The sequence below is a fragment of the Setaria viridis genome, chromosome 2 (genome assembly GCF_005286985.2).
Source record: "Setaria viridis chromosome 2, Setaria_viridis_v4.0, whole genome shotgun sequence".
Classification (NCBI taxonomy): Eukaryota; Viridiplantae; Streptophyta; class Magnoliopsida; order Poales; family Poaceae; genus Setaria; species Setaria viridis.
In genome coordinates this window covers 43,985,683-44,002,391 of record NC_048264.2, presented here as the reverse complement: position 1 = coordinate 44,002,391, position 16,709 = coordinate 43,985,683, and the positions used below count along the sequence as shown (strand labels likewise).

Below are 16,709 nucleotides of genomic sequence, written 5' to 3'. Positions count from 1 at the left end.
AGCGTGTCCCCTCTTTACTGTGATTGAAGAAAATATTAATCCTTTGCTAAACTTTACACTAAAATGACTAAATGTTCATTTGGCCCTTGTTCAAAAAGAGGATACTCGTCTGGAGATGCAGAGAAATTAGTTCATTTTCACTCTAATCCTCATGTATTGTATCGGGAGGGAATGGTTTTATCCAAAAAAAATTGAACCCTCTGTACCAAGAAGAAAGTCACTATAGAAAATCTCAAACAAATCAACAAAGATGTAAAATGACCTTACTCGCACATGCACATATCAAATGAGTATTTTAAAAAAAATTGCCACTGTCTTCACTCGTCCCTTTAAAGCGAAATTTGAAGGGAGCCAGGGGCTAACGTACAAAAGGTTCAAACAAACCCTAGCCGTCCGATCATGTTACCCTCTATATATTTGCTCTCCTTCCACACACCTTCCACATCCGAATCTAGGGTTTTTATCCCGCTCTCCTGCCGCCGCCGCCGCACCGTCGGCCCCTCCTCCATCCCTTCTACCAATGGCGACCACTCACGCGATCAGCAAGAAGCGGAAGGTACGGCCCCGAACCCGCCCTCATCTAGATCCCGAGCTCGGCTTCCTTGGGCCATGGATTTGATGTCTGATGTCTGGTTTGCTCGCTCTTTCGCGCGCAGTTCGTGGCGGATGGTGTGTTCTTCGCCGAGCTTAACGAGATGCTCACCCGCGAGCTCGCGGAGGACGGCTACTCCGGTGTCGAGGTCCGTGTCACCCCCATGCGCACCGAGATCATAATCCGCGCCACCCGCACCCAGAACGTCCTCGGTATGTGCGCTTCTGCAACATCCATTCCGATTACCGCTGTGCAAATTTGATGCGTTTCCAGTGGATTGGTTGCTGAGTTTGTTGTTCGATGCCTTTTAGGCGAGAAGGGTAGGAGGATCAGGGAACTGACTTCTGTGGTTCAGAAGCGCTTCAACTTCCCGGAGGGCGGCGTCGAGCTCTACGCGGAGAAGGTGAACAACCGCGGTCTCTGCGCCATCGCCCAGGCCGAGTCCCTCCGCTACAAGCTCCTCGGTGGACTTGCTGTCAGAAGGTTATGCTCTTACCTTGATACAATGCTGTTATGTTGATGGGACATGCGTTTCTGTAATGTTATGCTGTTGCAGTCACTCTCACAGCAGGCTCGGCTTATTGCTGTGCCAGACCTGTGTTCGAAGGTGACGAAAGTGACAATCACCCTTCACGCTTTTTAGAAGCAGTGGAAGGATTTATTACTGTTCCATTGCTTGAGCGGTGGAGGGATATGTGTACCTATGAGCTAATGCATCTGTGGATATTATGGTTTTAGTTCTGTTCTGTGTCAAGTCATCTATAAAGCAAATAGGTTGCTCTGTACCAACTTTGTGTCGGAAGATGACTATATCACCTGTGCCAACTAGAACTCGTCTGAGAAGAGAAGCTTTGGTGATAAGCTTTTTGTATGTTTCTGGTTGGCCACATTGCTTGTATTGGCCTTTATATTGTTTGCTTTCTCTTTTTATTCTAGTTTGTTTTCTTGAGCACCTTTTGTTCCCCTTTGTATCTAGTTTTTTACATGACTTAAAAGTTTTGTTTGTTTGCCAGGGCTTGCTATGGTGTTCTTAGGTTTGTCATGGAGAGTGGCGCCAAGGGCTGTGAGGTATGAGTCTTGCAAAGCAAAATCGGTGTAGTTTCTATTTAGAGTTAATTCTCGATAGATATTGACAAGCACTCTGGGTTCCCCAGGTTATTGTTAGTGGCAAGCTCAGGGCCCAACGTGCTAAATCCATGAAGTTCAAGGATGGGTACATGATTTCTTCTGGTCATCCTGTCAACCTATATATTGACTCAGCTGTGAGGCATGTTCTCCTGAGACAGGTTAGGTTTGATGCTTTTACTTGATGAAATTCTGTATATAATAGTATAATGGTATTTTGTAAGTTTCATTTCTGGCGCTTATTTCTAGTTGACTTGCTTTCAGGGTGTGCTTGGTATCAAAGTAAAGATTATGCTTGACTGGGATCCCAAGGGAAAGCAAGGGCCAATCATGCCTTTACCTGATCTTGTTACAATTCACCCCCCTAAGGAAGAGGATGAGCTCATGAGGCCCCTTGCACCAGAAATCCCAGTTGCTTGAAGTAAAAAAGTTTAGGTGAACCAATGGTTGTGATCCAGTTTTTGCGTTCATGTAATGTTCGTTATTAACGTTGTCACAAGTAAAAAGAGCTTTACTTTTAAAAGTTGCAAACAATGGCAATGAATATATTATTTCTGCTTCTTTTCTCAATCTTGTTGGAGGTTTATATGGCGCATGAATATATACTGAAATATATTGTTGGCAACTCATCACATAATTTAGGTGATTATGAGTAAGGTTATGTTAGTGTCATTTGTTCTTTGTATTTTCCAGTGTATTCTTTTGTATATAAGATTGTGGTTGAATGGATTCATTTCTTTAGCAACGTTCATAGTCTTCATTGTTAGTCTATATGCCTGCAGGAAAGTGTGTATCGGCTTTACGCTACTTTGATGCGTCTTTTGCCGAAAGTGTTTCCTGCTATAGCAATCTGAGGAAAGTGGGCAGTTGGGTTAAGCATATCTGCTTTCTCCAACAATCATTTTCCTCTCATGTACCCAGAACCATATTCGTTTTTTCTGTAATGATCTTCAAATTGTTTTTGCTTGGTCGCATGTTTCTGTTTTTACACACTATACAGCTATCAGAATGGCTTTTACATGCATTGTTTTTTTGATCTGTGCACAAGTTTTCTTAGTTCTGTATCGCCTGTTGCTCTGCAGGATAGTGTGTATCGGCTTTATGCTTTCTTCTATGCATTTTTTGCCGAAAGTGTTTCCTGCTAGATTAACTGAAGGAAAATGGGCAGTTGGGTTTAGCTTATTCTGTTTTCTCCAACAATCATTTTCCTCTCATGTGACTACATTTGTTCTCTGGTGTGCCATTCTCTAAATGTTGATATTGCTAGCCTTGCAAAGTATGTACAGCATTTGAATGGTTTTCTACTGCTGTACTTGCACTCTTTTAGGGAGTAAGGAAAATGATCTCTTGCATGTGGTTTTGTTTCTTTTATTATGCAATATTTGTAGTTTGACCATGTGCAGGACATGTCTAAATAGGCATACAACTTGTCATTGTGTTATTGCCACTTGAACTTGTTCCCTGCTAGACCAATTCGAGAAAAATGGGCAGTTGAGTTAGGCCAGATATTGTGGTTTACTCAACAATCATTTTTCTCATAGTTCATCCTTATTAAGTTTGGTCTATATATATGCTGCTCATGGAATGCATGTATAAATCTTAGTTGTGATTTTGGTGGTAGATTGCTGGTCCATGTGCCTTCAGAAATCAAGGCCCTTTTGGTGCTTCTGGTTGCTGCAGGATTTTTGTATCGGCAGCATGCTGATTTTGTGCATTGTTTCCGAGCGGTCCTGCAAAATCAATCATGGAGGTTGGCTTTTCTTATGCATTTAGTGTTACTACCACTGAATGCATTAAGCTGCCCTTCATATACATCCCATTGGTACTTGTTTCAATGATTATGTAAATACTGCAGTGGAGCAGCATTAGGCTTCTGGTGGATTCTCTTGATTTCTTCGCTGCTTCTGTATGCTGATACCCCTGCCAAATTGTTTGTATCTCGTTACAAGCTTTCTACTTATACGGTTTTGGGTCAAATGTTATATTGCTTTCTTGATTATCATATATTATATTGGAAAGCGTGTGTTTGATTTCATTTGTTGTTGAATGGGGTTGAATGCATCGTCCCGGTTTTTCGCTTCCTTTTCGATTGCATATTTGTACTAGACGGAGAAATAGTCCCGCATGCCTGGCTGGTTTGGCAGAACAGAAGAATTGCTGAGATGCATTCTTTGTATGTTTAGGCTGAACAGCAAATTATTGAGAACAATGTGCAGTATACTTAATGTATGTATAATTGTATAAAATTTTTTGGAGTATGCAATATGTTTGGGATTGAGTAGGCGCCTGTACTGGAGATGCCTACTGAGGCCATAAAATCGGCATATCATAATCCAAACGAATGCCAAACCTGTCGAGCAAAGCTGCAGGTCTCTGACTCTATGCACGGATCATAGAGAACACCGGTGAGCAAAGGTGCGAAGCTGCAGTCTTTGCACGGATCACGGACCATAAAGAACATCGGGTCGTGCGAAGCTTCAGGCCTCCGCACGGATCACAGAACATAGAGAACAGTAAAGGCTATCCGATGCGCAGAGCAAATATCAAATGAATTCCTCCCCAATTTCAGTTAAACACGAATGCTAGAGTTACAGCAGCCTAGCCCACAAGGGCACAACCGCACTACTACAACAAGTTTACACCATTACATGTCACAGCCATTGCAACTATCTCCGCAACAGCTTTGCTAACCAGCTCGCCGGCCACGTCCCCTTTAGGACGGACGGGCACGCTTGTTGCTGCTGTTGCCGCCGCCACCGCCGCCAGTGCAGGACGGGCACTTGTACTGCTTGATGTGCTCCGCTTTGGCTGCCGTGATCTTGACGCACTTGCCATGGAACCACTTCTCGCAGATGTCGCAGCAGATCCAGAACTCGTCGGGGCCATAGCTCTCCCCGCACGCGCCGCAGAGTGTCTCCCCGTGCTCGCCTTCGCTAGCACCGCTGCCGCCATCGTCTTCCTCCTCGGCAGCTGGGCCTTCCTCTGCAGGGGCAGGGTCTTCTGCCTTCACCTGGGGCTGTGGTGGCTTTGGCTGCTTCACCTTAGGCTCCGATGATTTCTGCAATTTTCAGAGGACGAGGGTAAAACACGTATTTATGAACAAAAATATATGCACTTTTGAGCATGGTGGATTTTGATTGCTAATATGAGCAAAATAGCAGCTAGATTTGGGCAAAGCGTGGAAATCTGACAGCTAGTATGAGCAAACATAAGAGTGTAAGCATAACTAGCAGTGACAACAAATACTTCTCAAGAGCAAATAGATAACAAATGGATTAACCAATTAAGTAGACACATGGAATAATGAATAAATGAATTGTAACAGACATAAAGAGATGCCACATTTCTGCGTTTGTAGGTAAATACAGAACGAGTTTAGAGCATGTTGTGGGCATATCTAGAGAATAAGCAGTACCGTTTTATTGTTGGGCTTAGATTTGCTATTGCTATGGTTATTATTGGTCGGTGGTGCCTTGATTTTACTCTTCCCACTAACAACTTCAAAAGTTGTGGGAAGCTCGTTAATCATACCAAACAGTCGCTTCCTGCATAACAGCAACAGGTAAGTGTTAGTGTAGCATATTATACCAAATAGTGGTAGGGACTACGAAAAATGATAGACATAATTGTTTTGGTCAAGATATGCAGTTAACATCAGTCATAAAACTATGTTCAGTATTTCCTTAATACCATCCTACCCAGTACCCACCCACACCACAAGTGGTACTGACTATTCCTTCTTTTAAATAATCCTAGGGGCAAATCAGTTGTCTCCTCTTGATAAACAATAGGAAACTTTCACCTTAGCATGCATCATCTGCTCCAGTTTAAACCCTTCACAGATGACACACTCTCAAGGTTTATTACATTCACCACGCTTTAAGTAGCATTTAGCATTTAAACTATGTTTTCCCAGACCTATCACCTGCCAAAATTGGGTCCAATAATTTGCAGGTTAAGCGCTACATGTCTGTAGGAAAGCTATATATGAAGTGGGAATTTCATAGATAAAAGGAACACTAAGTAGTGAAAAAGGATAATGAAACTGCAGTACAGATTCCAAAAAGATAGAATGGAATGTAACCTGTCATTTTTATCAAAACCGAATCGAGCACCAAAGTAAAATGCAACTGAAAGTAACCAAGCATCACTGTGTACAGCGATCATCGACAACCAATCTTTTTCTAGCATTCCATCTCGTGCAAAGTTTATGCCCAATGCTGGCTCAGGGAGCTCAGGTGGCACCTCTTCTGCGGGCAAATTTACTTCCCAATTCTCATTGGGAAACCCATACAGGCACAGGTTTTCCTTTTCTGCAGAGCAAAAAACATGGTCATGCCAGGATGGACAAACATATCTGCTGTAATATCAATACCATAATCATTAGACATTTTGCTGGAAAGAAGGGCAAACCCACAGGTAACCTTCCAAACACATTGGAATAAACATCAAATCAAGATCATCGTCTCTGATCTCTCTAACAAAATGGGCTAATAGAAATAATATTTCGCCTAAGGCTTTAACAGAGAGCAAGCTACAGAAGCTATGAGCACACTATTAAATATTAAATAACATTATCATATTAACTCCATGAAGAATCAATGTATCAAGCTAGTATGTAAACAAGGGAGAAAAGGAAGTGATGACTTTGCCTTTTGTTAGTAACTCGAGATATCCCTTGCATTTACACATGCCCAATGGCTTTTTGGTGTTATTTCTTATTTCGGTTATCTACAGCTCATCCCTCTTATTTTTGTTTCAATTCATCAATGAAATTCCCTCCCTCCCTCCAAGCTTACCGACCGGATATTATTCCATGACACCATTTTCTAGGGGATAAAGACATTCGTTCACAAGATTATAATTACTGACAAAAAAGTTCAATGTTCATGCTTCCAGTAGCCTACTCATGGACATTAGCCATTAGGGAAACACCTCTTTATTCAATTCAATTCAGCAAGAATAGATCTAATCAACACAAAGGCAGCTTGAGAACTGACAAATGATTTGAGAATTTTCATGACAATTGAGAACAAGGACCATCATGACAATGCTCTCCCTGGTCTCACATTCAATAATATGCCAGTACCAGGTCATTTGTACGGCTTGCAGGCATCAATATGAAGCAATGGCATGCACTATATGGCAATAATGTCATCAAAGAAGAGGAAAACTGAGGCCGAAAGAGGCCCCATGCAGCAACACAATATTTTGAATTTAGGTGGAAGTGGAATTTCAGCTATTCTCCATCATTAGGTTATCTTGTGATCAAACTGCACCATCATCTAGCAGATCCCAGCACCACTGCTCTCCCCTCTATGGCATGTGCAACAGTAAACTGTACCAAACGGTAGCCAAGTTCAGCAACCACCATGGGGTCAGAACTCAACTGCCAGCAGCCTTCAGTTACATACACCAAGCAGGAAAGATGGAGACAGAGCTCCTATCATTGCAGGCATGTAGCCAGCCCCTCCTAGTCAAAAGAACTACATGAATTATTGTTAGGCCAGAAGAATCACACTGCACCTACCAAGCAGGACCCACTGATATTGAACCCAACAACCCAAACTCAAACAGGCGACCCCTACATATGTGGCACTTTTCAGCCCAGCATCGTCTTATTCCCACAGCTTGGAAGGCATTCATGTGAGCACACATGAAGGTGGAAAATTGAGCGTAAAGGATGCTAATCTGAGCTTAAGATCTTAAAAGCCATCAGATCTGAGCAATCAGTGGACGTTGGATTAATCTGAACCGTACATTACTGGCCAAGTGGTCATGCTGCTGGCTTCCACAGCTCCCACCCTCCCCTCAGAACCAGAACCAGTGGTACATTTGTAATTTGATCCTACAATTAAGGCCCTATTCTTCAAATTCTAAGGGCATCAGGTCACACTCACTCTATTGCTCACATGGGTTCACAACTTCACACAGCACACTTGCGTTATTTATTCTTTGGATTCAAAGTTAGGTATATAAGGCCAGTGTATCTACAGTGACATCCAGTTAAGCATATACCCAGATAGTTTTGAGAAAAAATAGGCATATACCTAGTAGATGTATAAAACGGAAAAATATTGACGAGAATTTTGACAGAACAAGCATCCCTGCTTGAAAAATGCAGTACACGCCAAAAAAAAAAACCAGGAGCACGGAAAAACAAAACCTGGGGGCAAAAGCAGCCCAAAATTGCACTACGCCGCAATTACGAGCAATAATTCACTCACCCGGGTCGCATTGCTGGTAGAAATCCTCCACATCTGCAGCAACAACAAGCTCAAACAAGTCACGGCACCATCAGAAAACCCCCACAGATGGCAGAGAACTGAAACTCCATTCATGAAGTCCCATCGTCAGCCAGAAGGAAAGGAAATCGATCTGTTCACGAATCTGTGGCCTACCGGTGGTGAGCGCGCGGATTATCCCGGCGCGGCGGCCCTTGAAGTCGCGGAACACCTCCTCCACCGTCCGGGGGTTGTACCCTGGGTCCATTCGGAGCGGCGGATTGCCGGATTCGGGCGCTGCCGGAGAAGATTTGCAGCCGTTTTTGTTCCGACGTATTTCTGGGTGGTGTCTTCGAGCGGAGGAGGGTTTAAAAGAGGAGAGAGAGAGATAGAGAGAGAGAGGCGGACGCGAGGCGTGGGAATGCGACTTAAGGATGTGTTTGGTTACCGGGTTGAACTGGATCGGTTCGATCCCCTTCATCCCGCATTTGGTTGAAAAACGATGGGGAACGGGTTCGACCCAGATAGGAATATTCCCAGTTGATTCGGGTCGAGCGGATTCCTCCAAAATGGACGGACCGCTCCGACCCAGTTCTCCCTCGCGCGTCCCGTGAATCCAGCTGGGGCCAGCAGTCACCGCTCCAACCCTATCCTCACCTCTCTCACCCCCTGACGCCAGGCGCAGCGCCGCCTCCCTTGCCATCGCCACCGCCACCCGTGCCATCCGCCGCCGCCCGTGCCTTCCGCCGCCGGCCCCTTCCCCCCATCCGCCGCCCCTCTCCCAGTGCACCATCTCCCGGCCGCACCTTCTCCCCTGCCATCTCTCCCGGCCGGACCTTCCACCGGCTGGATCTCGCCGCCGCCGGACCTTCCAGGGGCTGGATCTCGCCTCCGCCGCCGCCTCCTTCCCCCCATCCGCCACCCCTCTCCCGGCGCACCAAGTCCCGGCCGCACCTTCTCCCCTGCCATCTCTCCCGGCCGGACCTTCCACCGGCTGGATCTCGCCGCCGCCGGACCTTCCAGGGGCTAGATCTCGCCTCCGCCGCCGCCTCCTTCCCTCCATCCGCCACCCCTCTCCCGGCGCACCAAGTCCCGGCCGCACCTTCTCCCCTGCCATCTCTCCCGGTCGGACCTTCCACCGGCTGGATCTCGCCGCCGCCGGACCTTCCAGGGGCTGGATCTCGCCTCCGCCGCCGCCTCCTTCCCTCCATCCGCCACCCCTCTCCCGGCGCACCAAGTCCCGGCCACACCTTCTCCCCTGCCATCTCTACCGGCCGGACTTCCACCGGCTGGATCTCGCCGCCGTCGGACCTTCCACCGGCTGGATCTCGCCTACGCCGCCGCCTCCCCTACATTCCGCCATCCCTGACATCCTCCGCCGCTCCTGACCTCCGCCACCCCCCCTGCCATCTGCCGGCGCCCCTGACCGGTGCCGCCGCCCATGCCATCTGCCGCTGCCCCTGCCAAGCGCCGCCCCTGCCAAGCATCGCCCCTGTCAAGCTCCACCTCCCCTACCAAGTGCCGCCCCTGCCATCCGCCACCACCGTGTCCCCTACTCTCCAAGGTAAGGAAAGTCTACACCATGCTAACAGGATCTCATTCTTAGTTTAGCTCTGACTTCCTTTGTCTAATCACCTAATAATGTAGTAGTATGTATAAACTTTTGGCCTAAGCATTGGACACCAGATCGTCCATGCATTCATTTGAAAATAGTAAATATATAAGATAAATACTTTCACAAAAAAATGTCACCTTAAACATTGAAGCATCATATAAATAAAGGGACATAAAATTAAACAAAATAAAAGTGGACTAAAATTTCAAGTAAAAGGAGAACAAATAGCAAAAGCCCAATATTCCATAGTAGGGCCCAATGGACCCAAAACTCTAACTGCATTAAGGCCCAGAACAAGGTCTAGGATTTATAACCCAAACCAATCACGACCACCTGTTCCCTCATCTCCGCTCGTCACGCCGCCGCAGCTCACATCTCGTCTCCCCCTCCCCCGAGGTGTGTTGCGATTCCTGGTCCCCGAATTCTTCCAATTTCGTTTCTTTGGTAATCCGCACCTCAACCTGCATGAGGGCCAGTTTACATCGGGCCTGCTCAAATTCGTATGTTTCTTCGATTCGGTTGTTTCTGTCATTTTTTTGCTATAATTTGCTACCGATGTGTATCTGAGAAAATTGTCGTGATTTGCATTGCTTACAATCTACGAGTGTGCTTGTACTATTGACCATGTGCACTATATGATGCTTGGAATGTGTCGTCGAAGAGAGAATGGGGTTTGTCTTGTTCCTGTAAAAACAAAGCAAGTGAGGTAACCAGGTAACCGGTATTTGTTTAGTGGTAGTTCCAATTGGGCGCGGGTAGATTCAGTAGAACTATACTTTTGAATTTTAGTTTCGGATTGCAATGAAATGCCATCGATGTGTGTGATGGATGGTTTCATTAGTTTTGGTCTTTACTATTCACTCACACATGATAACTTGCTTATCGTGCTGATTGTTTGCCTGGTGTGCTTTGTCTGAGACTGTGCGGTGGTTCCGTGGTTGGCACTTGGTACCTACGAAACACGGATACTCCACCTGGGGACCGTATCCCGTATCGGATACGTATCCGATACGGATACGCCTCGGATACATATCCGTGGCGTATCCACGTATCCCCGATTAAATAGGCCGAAAACTTCGGATCGAAAACGTTTCCGCGCCTGGATTCGGCCCAGCCGGCCCAACATCACAGCACATCCCACCTCCTGCCCTACTCCCGTGACTCGTCGGGCGTCGGCTCTCCCACGCGCAGCCGCCTCACGCAGCGCATCGCCGCATTCTCCCGCTCGACCTGACGGCTGACGCAGCGCCTCCGCCTCTCGTCGGCCGCCGTCCGCTGGCCGCCGTCCGTGAGGCCGCCTCCTGCCAGCCGCCGTCCGCCTCCTGCAGCCACGGGCCGCGAGGCCGCCTCCCGCCGGCCGCAGGCTGCCTCCCGTCGGCCTCCGTCCGCCCGTGATTACTCCCGTCGGCCTCCGGCGTAAGGAGCCCCAGCCCCTGTTCAGGTGCCTGACTTCCTCTGATAGTGGTAGTGCAGGCCTCCCGTGAACCGTGAGTTCCTCCCAGTAATGGTAGCATAGCATCCGTAAAGTGCATAGAGATTTACATTTTCTGTGTAGTGTATCCAGGCGATTTGGAAGTATAATCCATAGTCTACAGAATAAGGGCCCATGCAAGCATGGATGGTGGATTAAGTTCAGGGGCAGTGTGATCTTTATAATGTTGGCTATTGCACAGTTGTTGATTATCCTTTCTTTTCAATACTTAACTGGTTCAAATACAATTGCTTGGAGAATAGTAGCATATAGATTGCAAGTAGGAGGTAACGTGATGATAATTGGCCAATCTCCAGAATCTGGATATGAGTTTATATTGATTGATTGCAGTCCCAGGCTCCCATCCTCTCCTAAATTAGAACCTGCTATCATGTTATTCTCAGTGTAATAGACCTTAAATGTCTCTATGTTGAATTTGAACATCTATTTTGCAATTTAATATGCATTGTTATTTATTTATTAAAAAAATAGTTAAAACGTATCCGCGTATCGGGTTGTTTAAGAAATTGCCGTATCTGCGTATCCGTATCCTTCCGATACCGATACGCGTATCCGTATCCGTGCTGCATAGCTTGGTACTGAGATATTGGGATAGTCCATATGAATTCATAGTTAGACCATCTAGTTCTCTGTTATACAGATCCATTGTAATATAGATCTGTTTCTAATTGGTTGCATCTTTTCTTCTGTGAACATCAGTAGTGCTGCTGTATTCCCCCAATCTCCATCATGCAGAACGAGGAGGGTAAGATGGTGGACCTCTATGTCCCCAGGAAGTGGTATGTGCAGCGATCTTATTTGCGTAAAAGCTTTGTGAAATAGCATGCTATGGGGACACCACACATTCTTGACTCTGGTTTTTGCAGCTCTGCCACAAACAGGATCATCACCGCCAAGGACCATGCTTCGTTCATAGAGTCAGACTCTAAGGAGGAGGAGTCGGTGTACGACACCGCCTCAGACGGCGACGAGGGAGAGGAGAGGCAGCAGGAGTTAGAGAGCGATGACGAAGACGAGGATGTGGAGGAGCGAAGCAATGACGATGAGGAAGGGGAGGATGAAGATGAAGATGAGGACGAGAGCGAGGAGGAGGAGGTGAAGGAGGATAAAAAGAAGAAGAAGAAGGAAAAGGAGCAGGCGAAGGAGATGGTGAAGGAGGATAAAAAGGAAAAGAAGGAAAAGGAGGTGGGGAAAGAGGAAAAGAAGGTGAAGAAGAAGAAGGGGGAAGGGAGCGGGATTCTCTCGAACAAGCTCTGCTCTGAGCTCCCCATCTCTGAGCTCACTGCCAATGCCATCAGAGAGATGAACTACACCCACCTCACCCAGGTACCGCCTACCACTGTTTAAAATTTGCCATTGTATAGGCGTAAAGAGTGCAATTTATGCGAATTGCTTCTGTTCTCGCATCTCAGCGCAATTCTGCAATTGCTTACCTTATTTTGTTTTATTTTTGGCAGAGATAGACTGCACAAAAGTTAATTATTTCTGTGAAAGTTTGTGTTATGTGGGTCGGTTTGCTACTATTTTTGTTTTTAGTATTGATGTGTGGTTTGTTTTCATGCTTGCAGATTCAAGCTAGATCAATACCACATCTGTTGGAAGGAAAGGATGTGATGGGCGCAGCCAAAACTGGATCAGGGAAGACTCTTGCGTTCCTTGTACCAGCGATTGAGCTGCTCCATCATCTGCACTTCTCGCCGAGGAACGGGACAGGAGTTATCGTGGTTTGCCCGACAAGGGAGCTTGCTATCCAGGTATATGGTTTGGTGTTGTTGATTTCCTCTGACAAATCATGATGCGACAGTATTCCTTTTGATTGAGCTCACATGCAGTATTCCTTTTGATTGATCTCACATGTTTTAAGGCTGTACAAGAGCTTTCTGTTGGAGAAACATTCGAAATCAGATGTGTCAGCTAGGATAATAATTACACTTTGTTAAGACAACATTTTGTAAAAATGAAAAATTGTTCGTGTTACATTGCTTTTAAGATAAGTTACAGAAAATGGTTCTTCAAATTGCAACTGCCAAAAATTGGCAAAATGTGGAACTTGAAATTGTAAATGCATTAGTATCTAAATTTTGTATAGTTGCAGTTGCAGCTCCGAGATTCTAAACATAAGTTAATGAATTGAAGCTTTTTATTTCACTTTTCTTAATCATTGTTGATTCATTTTCTCTAGACACACAATGTTGCCAAGGAGTTAATGAAGTATCACTCGCAAACTCTTGGATATGTTATTGGTGGTAATAACAGGAGAAGTGAGGCTGATCAGCTGGCAAAAGGGGTCAATTTATTAGTTGCTACCCCGGGCAGGCTTTTGGACCATCTACAAAATACCAAGAGTTTCATATACAAAAGGCTAAAGGTAATGGGACTTCTTTATATCGCTTTCATTTCAAAGTTTGAAGAAAATATGTGTGTTTAAGTATCATTTCGTTTTTAAGTTGCCGCATTAAGTAGCAAAGGCAAACCTGCAGCTGCATATCTCTAGTGTGCTAAACATACTTTTTGCATCAGTACTGCTTGACACTACGAAGGGATTGTGGTTTACTCCACCTACTGCAATTGTCCATGACTGATTGCTAAGTGTGAACATTAAATTAGAGTGTAGAAAAATTTGTTGCTGATTACACGAGGTATATGTAAAATTGTAAACAATGCTATACTTTATTTATTAAGTACTTTATCTCTGTATCATGTTTCTTCTTGGTTGGTTATTTGTTTTACCAGTCCTTGTTTGCTGTATTGGTTTTTTATCCTTATTAAGCCATTTCCATCTCCGTTACATCTTTCTGATGGGTTTGGTATTAGTCCCAGTTTGGTATTAGTCCCACCAAGATTGTAGATTTAGTTTGTCTGGAGTGTCAAAAATTGTTGGAGCTAAATAGCAAATAGCTGATTACTTTTTTAGGTAGCTAAGACTTGTATGTATTGTACAATTTTTTCTATTGTCTAATGGGAAATTATGTTTTAAACATTGTTTGGCTGGGATGGGCTCAAACTTAAGGTACAAAGCATGAAAGATTTGACAAACTGGGCTGGGCTGCCTTTCAGTGTTAGCCTGGCCTTTTCATTCGCCATCTGTTTGTGTTTACATGGAACTGGAAAACATTATTCATGGCCATGAATGCCAATATGCCATGAAACCCCTGCCCACTTTAGTCTGACAAAAGTCATTTTTGTTAATTTTGCAGTGCCTTGTAATTGATGAAGCTGATCGCATACTCGAGCAAAACTTTGAGGAAGATATGAAACAAATATTTAAACGCCTACCACAGGTATATGAGCTCTTGTAGTTCTCATTTTTACAATGTGTATATCTAGATGCCAAAACAGCTTACAATTTGATACGGAGGAAGTAGCTTTGAACTTTGCACTGACATAATGTTTTCTCTTTTGTTGTATTATGGATGATATGCAGAATAGGCAGACTGTTCTTTTTTCTGCCACACAGACTCCAGAGGTTGGTAGATCTGTTATCCAGTTTATTCAAAATTCTTATCCATGATTTCTATAGATTGCTTTTCTTCTTATGCTTTGATGTATCTCACACAGGTTGAAAAATTTGCTAAATTGTCATTTGAGAAAAATGAAGAAAGTAAAGAAAAACCAGTTTATGTTGGAGTTGATGATGATAACTCAAAGGTAAGGAACTGCTTCACCAGGTTATTCAACTATACTTTCAAGAGTATTTTGTAGGAAAAATAACCTTGATTCTTCTGCAGGCTACTGTTGAAGGCTTACAACAGGGGTATTGTGTCATTTCTAGTGAGAAGAGGTTCCTGGTTCTGTATGCTTTCCTAAAAAAGAAACAGAATAAGAAGGTCATGGTGTTCTTTTCATCATGCAATTCAGTCAAGTTCCACACAGAACTTCTGAATTTCATTGGGATAGAGTGTTTTGATATCCATGGGAAACAAAAGCAGCAGAAACGAACTACAACATTCTTTAACTTTTGCAAGGCAGAAAAGGGCATCTTATTGTGCACAAATGTGGCTGCACGTGGACTTGATATCCCTGATGTGGTAAGGTTTTGGCCTGTTATCTTTTAACATGAGACATAATTTTTTGTTCCCAGCTAATTGAAGCATCTGGTTCCTTCTTTAGGATTATATCGTGCAGTATGATCCTCCAGATGAGCCAAAGGTTGGTGACTCTAAACAGATCCAGTGCAATCTACTACTCTCTTCCTCTAACTGCAATTTGGAATTTCACTTTCAGGATTACATTCACAGAGTTGGGCGCACTGCACGTGGTGACAAAGGCAAAGGAAGTGCCTTACTGTTCTTACTACCAGAAGAATTGAAATTTCTCATTTACCTGAAGGTATTTATGAACAACATAATATCCGTGCCTTCCCCCCTGAATTAAGAGAAATCACACATTTATTGATTGTCTGCAGGCGGCCAGGGTTGCCCTGACTGAATATGAGTTCAGTCAAAAAAATGTGCCAAATCTGCAATCACACCTCGTAAGTATCTCTTTCAGGATACCCAAATTATTTCAGTTCCCCTTCTGTTGTCGGGCATTTATAACTAGAATTGTTGTGCAGGAGAAAATTGTTAGCGATAATTACTATCTAAACCAGTCTGCAAAAGAAGCCTACCGATCCTACGTTTTGGCGTACGACTCCCACTCTATGAAAGACATTTTTAACGTCCATCAACTCGATCTGCAGGTAAATTTTCTGCAGAGTTTTCAGTTATCGCACAGTTGATATTTCCTAAAGTTTAGTTTATCCCTTGAATCAACCAAGGTAGCAGAGAATGTAAATATAACTTGTCCCGTTGGTATAAGATAAATGATGCTATTTCATATACCCTGTATGGCGTCAACGGCATGAAAATGAGCATCAGTTAATTGCGTATGGATTGCCGCGTTGTGGTACCGTACAGAAAACTCAACAATCTAATGTCGAATTCGTTGCTATCCTGCAGAAAGTAGCTGCATCATTCTGTTTCAGAAGCCCTCCTAAGGTGAATCTGGACCTGGAGAGCAGTGCAGCGAAACATAGGAAGAAGAGGAGATTAGATGGTGGGAAGAGGCATGGCATCGGCCCTTCGAATCCTTACGGAAGGAAGGACAAAGACGGTGGCAATAAGCGACAGTTCGCGAGGTTTTAGAAAAGAAAGAGCCTTTCACGGGGTTGTGTAATACCAGAGCTTCAATGTTACTGGCTTTGGAAAATTTTGACGGATCACTTATGCTAGGGTGGATGAGATATTATCACTCGTGTTAAGGGATGGTCACTTGATGCGCAATTTCTCCCCACACAGTGGAATGGATTCTTGATGATTTCATAGTGCTTCGGTTGCTGCACAAGCGAAAGGATCAGTTCATACATAATCCCTGTTAGGACCGTGTAGGGTGAACGCAAGTTTTTGCCAATTTTACATTGGATATTCGGATGCTAATTAGGAGGACTAAACACCATTTAATTATAAAACTATTTGCACAGATGGCTAATTATAAAACTATTTGCACAGATGGCTAATTATAAAACTATTTGCACAGATGGAGTCTAATTCGTGAGACAAATCTATTAAGACTAATTAATTGATCATTAGCACATGGTTACTGTAGCACCACATTATCAAATTATGGACTAATTAGGATTAATAGATTCGTCTCGCGAATTAGACTCCATCTGTGCAATTA

At 44.4% G+C, this 16,709-nt stretch overlaps 3 protein-coding genes and 3 non-coding genes across 7 annotated transcripts; 5 read left to right on the top strand and 1 right to left on the bottom strand.

The window, feature by feature from the left end:
• Window positions 1–396: 396 nt before the first annotated feature.
• On the top strand, window positions 397–2,287 carry LOC117842667 (small ribosomal subunit protein uS3x). The gene is made up of 6 exons (XM_034723166.2): window positions 397–556; window positions 657–804; window positions 904–1,075; window positions 1,606–1,660; window positions 1,747–1,878; window positions 1,982–2,287. Exons 1-6 carry the CDS (start codon window positions 521–523, stop codon window positions 2,135–2,137), a joined length of 699 nt encoding a protein of 232 aa, XP_034579057.1. The 5' UTR covers window positions 397–520; the 3' UTR covers window positions 2,138–2,287.
• Window positions 2,288–2,492: 205 nt separating this feature from the next.
• LOC117846673 (small nucleolar RNA snoR135) lies at window positions 2,493–2,632 on the top strand. The gene has a single exon (XR_004638400.1). It is a non-coding gene; the product is annotated as a small nucleolar RNA snoR135 (small nucleolar RNA).
• Window positions 2,633–2,792: 160 nt separating this feature from the next.
• Window positions 2,793–2,934, top strand: LOC117846671 (small nucleolar RNA snoR135). The gene has a single exon (XR_004638398.1). It is a non-coding gene; the product is annotated as a small nucleolar RNA snoR135 (small nucleolar RNA).
• A 179-nt stretch (window positions 2,935–3,113) lies between these two features.
• LOC117846675 (small nucleolar RNA snoR135) lies at window positions 3,114–3,260 on the top strand. The gene has a single exon (XR_004638401.1). It is a non-coding gene; the product is annotated as a small nucleolar RNA snoR135 (small nucleolar RNA).
• A 985-nt stretch (window positions 3,261–4,245) lies between these two features.
• LOC117842665 (PHD finger protein ALFIN-LIKE 9) lies at window positions 4,246–8,375 on the bottom strand. The gene is made up of 5 exons (XM_034723162.2): window positions 8,119–8,375; window positions 7,945–7,977; window positions 5,802–6,030; window positions 5,133–5,262; window positions 4,246–4,775 (listed from the first exon to the last, which is right to left on the bottom strand). Exons 1-5 carry the CDS (start codon window positions 8,207–8,209, stop codon window positions 4,431–4,433), a joined length of 828 nt encoding a protein of 275 aa, XP_034579053.1. The 5' UTR covers window positions 8,210–8,375; the 3' UTR covers window positions 4,246–4,430.
• Window positions 8,376–10,750: 2,375 nt separating this feature from the next.
• On the top strand, window positions 10,751–16,312 carry LOC117842663 (DEAD-box ATP-dependent RNA helicase 27). Of its 2 annotated transcripts, none has more exons than XM_034723161.2 (14): window positions 10,751–11,043; window positions 11,748–11,827; window positions 11,915–12,374; window positions 12,617–12,802; window positions 13,231–13,416; window positions 14,246–14,329; window positions 14,473–14,514; window positions 14,607–14,696; window positions 14,777–15,076; window positions 15,159–15,197; window positions 15,273–15,377; window positions 15,454–15,522; window positions 15,604–15,729; window positions 15,989–16,312. In XM_034723161.2, the coding sequence occupies exons 2-14, from the start codon at window positions 11,778–11,780 to the stop codon at window positions 16,172–16,174; spliced, it is 1,923 nt and encodes a 640-aa protein (XP_034579052.1). In that variant the 5' UTR covers window positions 10,751–11,043; window positions 11,748–11,777; the 3' UTR covers window positions 16,175–16,312. The 2 variants fall into 2 exon arrangements, with proteins under 2 accessions (XP_034579052.1, XP_034579051.1); XM_034723160.2 differs by having other exon boundaries at window positions 10,752–10,997.
• The last annotated feature ends 397 nt before the right edge of the window (window positions 16,313–16,709 follow it).